General features: G+C 43.3%; 1 protein-coding gene across 1 annotated transcript; it reads left to right on the plus strand.

Moving 5' to 3' along the window:
• The first annotated feature begins 6,048 nt into the window (after positions 1–6,048).
• LOC112654948 (melanoma-associated antigen B16-like) lies at positions 6,049–9,266 on the plus strand. The gene is made up of 4 exons (XM_025439573.3): positions 6,049–6,215; positions 6,525–6,581; positions 6,950–7,024; positions 7,758–9,266. Exons 1-4 carry the CDS (start codon positions 6,159–6,161, stop codon positions 8,703–8,705), a joined length of 1,137 nt encoding a protein of 378 aa, XP_025295358.1. The 5' UTR covers positions 6,049–6,158; the 3' UTR covers positions 8,706–9,266.
• The last annotated feature ends 651 nt before the right edge of the window (positions 9,267–9,917 follow it).

The following is a 9,917-nucleotide window of genomic DNA, read 5'->3' on the forward strand; positions in this document are numbered from 1 at the left end:
GCAGGTGGTGTTTACCCCAAATCCATTTCCCCCCAGGATCACCATAATTGGTACTTAAGAAAAAAAAAAACCTACCTACTTGGCTCAGATTAACACTTCCAATGTGAAGGTCTGTTTTGTGCAGGATTTATGTTCCTTCCCAGTATAGTCCTGGCATTTTGGATGAAATAAAGAGCTCCCTAGCGAAGAGCAAGCCTTTCCCTCATGCCAGCCCTGAGCTAGTTGAAACCTCTAATTTGGCCCATAGAGACCCAGGTGTGATTTGAGAATTTGCATGTGTGCTATGCCTAATCTATGAGGCCAACAACCTCTCTTTGTTGCCGGAGGCTCCACTCATGTCTTTGCCCTCCCTGCCCTTGGTGACACTTCCTTTATGAATTCATGGAGTTTCTCATCCAGTCATTACATACCCCTATTACTGGCAGTGAAATTAAATTTTCTTTTTTAGTGCAAATGACATAATTAGGACTTGTTTAGCACTCTATTTTTATTCAAAGGAGACATACGTACTAAAATAGAATCATTAAAATCTGTCTTTTAAAAGGTAAACCAAAAGCTTTCTTAAAACGTTTAGTTGTACTATCAGAACCTTGATCCTCCCACCACTTATTGAGATTAAGTTAACTCTTATTTATTGAGATTAAGGAGCTCAAGTGGGACTTTCATGTGTTTTCACTGTGCAAACCCTTGTGATGGTATTTCTCAAATAAGCAGTGGGGTCCACTTGAGTTAGGAGTGAAGAAGAGATCAGTACAATATCTTAAGAAAGTTTTGGGGAGTAAGGAATGTTCTGATTTGTCCGGCTGGGGATGCAGGATATATCAATTTGAGGAGCAGCACCCTTTCTCTGTATTTTTATCTTCCGGAGTTTTAAAGCAGGCTGGCCTCCCCAAAGAGAATCTTGAGTTTTAATAGACTTTCCAACTTTTTTCTCCCTTTTGGAAGCTGGGGCTGGGTGTGAATCCTGGCTTCAGATGGTCTGGGTGTGAATCCTGATTTTTGCCTTTTTCTAGCTACAAGCCCATGGTCAGAATCTTGAAGCAGAATCTCTGTATTTGTGAAATCCAGATGATCATAGTCCCTAACTCACAGGGTTGTATCGAGGATTCAATGAGAAATGAGATGAGATCATCTTCATCACAGCACTGGGCACAAACACATTCTCAATAATCGTTTCTTGCTGTTGTGTATATCTGGACATAAAAGGTTGTGGATTTTTCCTAATAGGGGCATGGAATAAGTGTGAGGCACATCATGGAATCATCAATATCTAAAGAGAAACAAGTGGCCTTTGAGGTTTAAGAAATAATCAGATAAAAATAGATCTTATAGCCACCTAATAATGGAGTATTTTATTTTTTAAAATTTTTATTTATTTATGATAGTCACAGAGAGAGAGAGAGAGAGAGAGAGAGAGAGGCAGAGACACAGGCAGAGGGAGAAGCAGGCTCCATGCACTGGGAGCCCGATGTGGGATTCGATCCCGGGTCTCCAGGATCGCGCCCTGGGCCAAAGGCAGGCGCCAAACCGCTGTGCCACCCAGGGATCCCTGGAGTATTTTATAATAAGCTTTTCTGTGGCCTCTCCAAGTGAATATAAGTTAAAATTTCCCTTGTCTTTTTAGGCAATGGGCAACAAATTCATAATCTCCATTTTCTTTGGCTTCTCCATTTAAGTGTGACCTGGTAGGTCAACACTGATTATCTTGAGAATAATTAGCTAATCAAATCTATTTTTAAATTTTTTTTTCATAATACCTTTATGGGGAACTTAATTAAAGTCTAGCATTCAAATCCACTTCCTAGGATCTGGCTGAGAAGAGGAGATAAAACCCTAGGCTCACTCTTGACTAGTGGTGGACTTGCTAAGTCCTCTCAATCTATACGTGTGTGTATATACACACACACACACAAACACACACACGATTTTTAAAATTCACATATATATCCTAAATTTACAATGTGAACATTAATTCCAGAGTCAGTCCTGAGGTATAGGTAGTTGGTATTCCAGTAAGATGTGAATTAAAACTGCAGTAGTGAAGTTCTATGCAATAAAAAGGGAGAATAATAAAAATTAAAAAGTAAAAAACAACAATAACAATAAACCCCAGGAAGCTGAATCCCACCAGGGCTATATAAAAATACATTTAGTGATTTTTATCTGTTCAATCTTCTTTTCTTGAATGCCAACTATGTGCCAGGCATCTTGCTAGAGCGTGGGAATAAAAATGAAACGGATTTACTCACAGACATTTGTGTAAGAGATTATCCAAGTAATCTGCCCAAGGTTATGCCTGATGCATAAGGCCAGAACTTGAACATGTGCTTTTCCATCCCTCAAGTTTACTGTTTTTCCTGCCATACCAAGTTGCAGGCATTGCTGGCATCCAGTCATGATCCTTCTCAGATCCCTTCCCCTGACTCTCTGCATTAATCTAGCTTCTTCATGTTATGCTGTGAAATGCTGCACCACTGACCTTGAAAGGATAGCTCTTGGACATTGGAGCCTCATTGCCTGAAGAGGGAGTCAGAAATGTCTTGGAGCCCCCATGCCTCGCTCCCTCACCCCTGCCTCCCACAATCCCAGAGTGAGGCACAGCCAATGACTGTCCAGTGTGGGATTTTAAAAGCCCAGTTCCTTTGCCACAAGGCATAGCAAACTGAAGTTTAACTTCTGCCCTAGAGCTCCCCACAGGATCAGGCTGAGATCTTATCTAAAACTATATCTTTGCTTGGCATCTTTTCCTTTTCTATCATGCTGCCTCTACTTTCTCACTGGTTTTACCCTGGGCACACTACCACACAAATTTTCTTTTCAGGGTCTGCTTCTTGGAGACCCTGACTTGAGACACCTATGTTAGGATATAAATCATATTTTTTTTTCTTATTTCACTGTATCTTCATCTAGATTTTGACCACACTAACTACAGGATAATGAAAATATGTTATTAAATGAAATTTTTGGATCACACTATGAATATGGAATTAAAATGAATCATTTGAGAAGATTATGTAATCACTTAAATGTGTCTGTACTTTATTTAGTGACCTTGGCCAAGCCATTCCATCTGTTTGGATATCAGCTTTTTCCTTGGAAAGATAAGTGTTATTTGTCCAGGAGGCATGTGCATATTGAATATAGTATGTATCAGGCCATTTTAGGACACAAAACAATCACAGACTATTTAAACAACAGGCTCTATAAACAGTATCCACGTTTTGACAGTTTATCAATCTCAGTAACTAAGAGAAAGTAATTTAATACTTTAAGTTACTTTCCTCAATAGAGCAGATTTCCAGTAACAACTGTCAAGTTTTACAGAACACTGAACATATTAGAACAACTGTGATTACAAATCCATTTGTTACATTTAAAGAAAAAAACCTTTCTATTTCAGCTCTTTGACTTAATATATAGCATGGCCATTGTCAGTTTTATTTAACAGGCTATTAAAATACATCATATCAAGCAATATAATTCAGAATTCTATCTATTTTATTTTTTTAAATATTTATCTATGTACTTGAGAGAGAGAGAGAGAGAGAGAGAGAGAGAGCGCAAGTTGGGGGAGCCAAAGATGGAGAAGGAGAGACTCTCAGGCAGACTCCCCGCTGAGCATGGAGCCTGATGCAAGGCTCAATCTCATGACCCTGAGTTCATGTCCTGAGCCAAACCCAACAGGTGGATGCTTCACCGACTGAGCCACCCAGGCACCACTCTACCCCTTTTAAAGTAGAGCCACTTTGAAATGAGACATAGCATGAACTCAAATGCTAGAACAAATGAAGAAGGAAGCATTAAAATTCTAGATGACATTAATTCCACATAGTCCATGAATAATCTTTTTCTTCAAACCCCAAACATGTCAGAAACAGAGAAATTAAATCTAACGTAGGCAAATAATATAGTCCATGAGAGCAGATAAAAGGAGTGAAACGAAGGCACAAAAGGTGGATTTCGTCTTACTCTGATATTTATCTCAGAAAAGAAATGTAAATAAACAAATTCATAGGGCTTTATAGCCATTCTGTAGCAAAATGGATTAGGTGATAAGATTACTTTACTCAAAGACAACACAGCAATAAAATCTTAAGCTCTCAAAGAGCAAATGGGAAATTCCTCACTGGATCCTGTGTTAGAGCCTTTGGATATCAGTATTAAGTTATCCTGTTCTGCATACGTGTTCTAATACACTACTGACTATTTCATCACTGTGATCAATTAAGCTTTTTTATTATTTATTTATTCATGAGAGACACACACAGAGAGAGAAGCAGAGACACAGGCAGAGGGAGAAGCAGGCTCCACGCAGGAAGCCTGACGTGGGACTCGATCCCAGGTCTCCAGGATCACGCCCTGAGCTGAAAGCAGAGCTCAACCGCTGAGCCATCCAGGCGTCCCAATAAATTAAGCTTTGTAGAATGACCTTGCAGATCAAAAAATGAAAATGTAGAGGCAAGTCTATAAAAAATCAAAAAGGTACAATACAGCAGTACTCAACCTTTTACTTTGTTTCTCACATTTCTCATGACCCCTGGAAAGGATGGCCTACTAATTTTTATGAGCAATACCTAGCACACTAACTATACATTTCGACATTCTTTTCGTTCACGAAAATATTTGAAGACAAATACACATGAGAGTTTTGATTATAAAGGTAGCCATCTATTTTACTTTTCAAATAAAAAAATGGCAGGTCTCTATATATAGACTACTTATAAAATCTAGAAATACAGACAATATATAGAATGCTATCAAGGGCATCTTAAATTTTCAAATAATAATAAAACAATATTATCTAGTTTTCTAAACGTTGGGTCCACTCTGAAGATTGATATGGGACACTCCTCAAGATGAATTATTAATTGAATGAAAAAGCAAATAGCAAAACAATATGAACTTCATTATTACATTTGTATAATTCACATAAGCTGGAGTTATGTAAATCAAATGCACAAAAACTATTCATAATAAGGTTATTTGGTGGTGCAGGTGACAGGATTGAAAAGGCAAGAGAGAATTCTGTTTTGACTGTATTGTTTGAAATGTTTGCAGTGAGAACAGAGTCATCCAACACACATCAATAACAAATCATTTGCAAAACACTTCAACACCTCCCTAGGCTCCATATGTGTCTATACGAGGCTCTTCCCTGTAGAAGGTAAGGCTTTTAGAACAGAAGGCTCCCAACTGGCTGGAGAAGGGACCTCATGAGAAGGCATGTATTTTTTATGTGCTGTGCTGTAGCTTTACCACTCAGTGTCTAACCTGGAACTGGACTCAACCTCTGTGAGAATCACGGTGGGGGAAATGCAGAGATTGGCAAGGAGATGACATTGCTTAGGAAGTAATGTATCAAAAAGACTGGAACCAAAGTATGGACCTTCAGTGAGGACTACAGGAACCACTTGCCACAGAAGAGAAGGACCCCATAAAGGTCTGCCCCATTGTCAACGCTGGGAGACGATCAGCAGAGGTGGCTAGAAGAGGCTTCCCTTGACTTTGGCCTCAGTAGTCTAAAGGCAACGAGGACGTTGAGTTAAAGGGGTGTGGTCTCAGGTTAGCACAGGGAGGAGTCCCAGGTGGAGACTGAGAGTAACTCTGACTGCGGAATGGAGGGAGCTCTAAGAGTTCTGCCATGACTGTGGGCAATGGGAAACTCCAAAATAACTAGAAGAGGCTCTCTCGCGGGCAGCCCGGGTGGCTCAGCGGCTTAGCGTTGCCCTCAGCCCAGGGTGTGATCCTGGCAACCCAGGATTGAGTCCCACGTCAGGCTCCACGCAGGGAGCCTGTGTCTCTGCCTCTCTCTCTCTCTCACGAACAAATAAATAAAATCTTAAAAAAAAAAAAAAAAAAAAAAAAAAGAGGCTCTCTCGGACGCCAGCCTTTTGGGAATCTAACAATGATGAGGATATTGGTGTGTGGGGCACAATCTGACTTCAGCGGAGGGAAGACGCCCTGGCCCTCAATGGATTCCAGGTGCAGACGCTGAATGAAGTTAATTACCCCAGAATATAAGGAGCCCCACAGAACCTTACTCTTGCTGTCGGCCCAGGAGGACCCGGGCACGGCGGGAGCCGGGGAGGAGCAGACTGGGAGCAGGAACGGAAGGAATATCCCGTAACTTCCGCTTTCGAAGTCTGATAAATGCCGGCATGGAAAGGCGTGGCCTCTCTCAGCAGAAGAAATCCTACGACTGGTCGCCCGGCCGAGTGAGTAGACTGAATGAGGAAACCAAAGACGCCGAATAGAGGCCCCATTGAGTAAAGCCCTGTCCCTTTTCTTATCCCAGAAAACCCCTGAAATGACTGTCAGACTGAGGCATTTACTGACTGGGGCCTCAGGAATCCGAAGGCCGTGACGGCCATGATTCGAGGGGTGTGGCCAGATGTCAGAGAGGGAGGACCAAGTGAGGACTGAGGGGACCTTAGAGCTCTTCGGTCAGTCCTGAGTGGATCAGGGTGGGGCTGGGGAGGGGGGGACGGCGTGTCTGGAAGTGCTTTCCCCTTACTTTTCCTCAGGAGTCTGAGGGTACTCCAGTCAACAGACGAAGAGTCCCAGCTTCTACCACAGTCAAGGTAAGGTGCTCAGTAAAGATGGAGGGAATATCCACTCCACACTGGAAGGGACTATACAGATCCCAACCTGTGCTGTCACCTCTGGGAGGTGTTGGGCAGCAGTGCCTAGAGTTAGTATCCTTTGACTCTGCTCGGAGAATCTGAGGGTGAGTAAGTACTTTGTTCTGAGGAAGGTCTCAGGTGAGCGGAGGGAGAAATGGCAGGCCTGCCAACCCTCAGCATAAGACTCTGAGTGCGGACTGATGTGACCACCTACCCTGCAACAGAGGGAGCCCCTAGATATGAGCCCAGTCCCTGCTATGAGCTCTGGAGGCCCTGAATAGTTGGCACGCTGGGTTGCCCCCTGACTTGTACTTTTGGTTTCTAAGGAGGGGAGGCCAGTTCTGAGGAGGGCTGCATCAAGTGAGCAGAGGGAGGAGTCCCAGACCCTGCCAGGAATCAAGGTAAGATGCTGCATGAGGAATGAGGACGTCTCTTCACTAGAATGGAGAAGGCCCCTCAAAACTGGTGTCAGCCCTGGGAGGAGGAGGGGATGGCCAGGAGTGACTTCCCTTGACTTGTGCCTAGAGAGTGTGAGGATCGGGAGGACATTGTTTGAGAGGTCCGGCCTCAAGTAAGCAGAAAAAGGAATCCCAGGCCCTGCCAGGAATCCACGTAAGATGTGGAGTGGAGACTGGTGGGAATCACACACTCCAGAATAGTGGGAGCGTCGTAGAGCCCTGTTCCTGTTCTGAGACTGGGTAGGCCCAGGAATAGTTGTCAGACTTCGGTACTTTCTGATTTTTGTCTTGGGAGCCTGTTGTTTCAAATTAGCAAACAGAAGTATCTTAGTCTCTATCAAGGTCAAAGTTATGACCTCAGGTGAAGATTGAGGGGAGCACACATGCCAGAACAACAGAACCTCCAACAGACAGCTGCCTTCCTCTGTCACCTCTGAGAGGCCTAGGAAGGTGTGGCCTAATGACCTTCTTACTTCCTTTCCCTTGGCTATGTCAGCTGGCTATACTCTGAGCAGCCTTCTCACTTCCTCCTCCAGCTTCTTACAGGTCAGGAAAGGAGACCTGTGAAGCTCTAGAGTTACTGTCCTCAGGAAAAGATGGTGGATACACTCTTCATCAGAGCTGTCACAGTTGAGTTTACCAGATGAGGCCACTCATGTCTTCCCTTTCTCCCCAGGTTGTGGTCCTCTGTCACCCACCCTCCTGCCCACATTCCTTCCCACTACCACCAAGAGAAGTGAGCATGTCTCAGGGTCAGGAGATTCCATTCTGCACACAGGAACAATACTCTGCCCACAATGAAATCACAGCCATCTCACCAAGCAAACCAGATAAGGGCTCCAGCAGCCAAGAAAAGGAAGATAGTTCAGCTTCTTTATCAAAGTCGGGCACCGAGAACTTGCCCGTAGACCCTCTAGATGAAAAGGTGACTTCGTTGGTGCAGTTCTTACTGCATAAGTATCAAACGAAAGAGCCCATCACAAAGGCAGAGGTGCTTGATGTTGTTGTCAAAGAGTGCAAGGATCACTTCCTTGAGATCCTCAGGAGAGCCTCTAAGCACATGGAGGTGGTCTTTGGTGTTGATGTGAAGGAGGTGGACCCCACCAGACACACTTACGCCCTTGTCAACAAACTAGGCCTCACTTATGATGCGAGACTCAGTGGTGAGGAGGGCATGCCCAAGACCAGCCTCCTGATAATTGTCCTGGGTGTGATCTTCATGAAGGGCAATCGTGCCACTGAGGAGGAGATCTGGAAAGTGCTGAATATGATGGACTTGTATTCTGGGAGGAATCACTTCATTTTTGGGGAGCCCAGGAAGTTCATCACCAAAGATTTGGTGCAAGAAAGGTACCTGGAGTACCAGCAGGTGGCCAACAGTGATCCTCCATGCTATGAGTTCCTGTGGGGACCCAGAGCCCATGCTGAAGCCAGCAAGATGAAATTGCTGGAGTTTTTTACCGAGATCCATGAGTCTGACCCCCGGTGCTTCCCGTCCCAGTACGAGGAGGCTTTGAGAGATGAAGCAGAGAGAGCCCAAGCTAGACTTGCAGCCAGGGCCAGCACTAATGCCATGAGCAGAGCACATCCCAGGTCCAGATCCCTCAGCAGCTCCCACCCCTAGAGAAGTCGGAGACAGATTCTTCACTTTGTCTTTACAATTAGCAGTCAACTTTCTAAGTAGTGGAGGGCTGGGGTGTGGCTGTAGGAAGCACGATGTATAACATCCCTGTGTCCCTCTTCTATGTGTTTAACACAGAGGTTTATCTTCTTTATGGTGGTGGGGGAAGTTTGTTTTCAAATGTTGTTCCCTTTAATATACCATTTTATTAGCTTCCAAATCTAAATTCATGAATGGCACTGGTTATACATTTATTGCTATTTATGACATTTAAGAATACAAGTTTAGTTTGTTTATAAAACGGACCATCTTATTTTGTTATCTGGAAAAAGTAAATGATATTCAAATAGGCGTTTCTTTGGAAGTATCAAAGAATTCAGCAGTAAAATAGTTGGGATCAACAACAACAAAAATCCCTTAAAGATGGTCAAAAGGTACCAAAAGATAGTTAATTTTTAGCCTCCCTTAGCCCTTTTAATCTACCATTCTGTAAAATTAAGTAACATACATGTATTTGCTTAGATTAGTTAAAAATATATGAGAAATAAATCTTAATAAATTATACCCTATGTACACTGGCTCATTTATTCCCCAAATATTAATTCAGCAACTGCCTTTTGGAAAGCACTGTTAGTAGTGGGGATGCTAGGATAAACAAGAATCACTACTACCTGCCCATAGAGTATTAGATTCTAGGAGCAAGAATCATGTAAAGACAATGGTGAGTATCCTTTAATACCAAATGAATGAAGAGGTTGTGGAGGCCAGGGGCGGGGCGGGGCGGGGTGGGGGGCTTGCTCCATGTGATGGCAGTCAAGTATAAATATCCTGAGAAAAGACAGGCAGTGGCCTTGGAAATTACAAGTCCTTCAGTAGGAGGTATAGTACACTAGCTAAGGCTATGGGAGTGGTGAGTAGGGTCAGACCCTCAAATGGTGTGTCTCAGAGTTGAAAATGAAACACTGTTCTTAGTGGCTGTAGGGACAGGAATGGAAGGTATCCTGCATTCTTGTCAAAGTGCAATTAAACAGAATGCACAAATTAGGTATTTTATGAACATCATCTTCAAGGAGTTTGTGAGAAATAAGGGTGATACTTCCCCGAGGTGAGATACCCAAAAGCCACTGGGCTGGCACTCTGTCTTGGGCTTAGAGATCCAGAGCCTATACCATTCATTAAATAGGTCATGTTTAATATAGTTTGGCAAACTCTAAG

The sequence above is a fragment of the Canis lupus genome, chromosome X (assembly GCF_003254725.2).
Source record: "Canis lupus dingo isolate Sandy chromosome X, ASM325472v2, whole genome shotgun sequence".
NCBI classification, from domain to species: domain Eukaryota; kingdom Metazoa; phylum Chordata; class Mammalia; order Carnivora; family Canidae; genus Canis; species Canis lupus.

Coding starts and splice junctions, on each gene's coding strand:
- LOC112654948 (XM_025439573.3), top strand. CDS start 6,159: ATGGAAAGGCGTGGCCTCTCTCAGCAGAAGAAATCCTACGACTGGTCG. Junction 6,216..6,524: donor ACGACTGGTCGCCCGGCCGA/GTGAGTAGACTG, acceptor ACTTTTCCTCAG/GAGTCTGAGGGTACTCCAGT. Junction 7,025..7,757: donor AGACCCTGCCAGGAATCAAG/GTAAGATGCTGC, acceptor CTTTCTCCCCAG/GTTGTGGTCCTCTGTCACCC.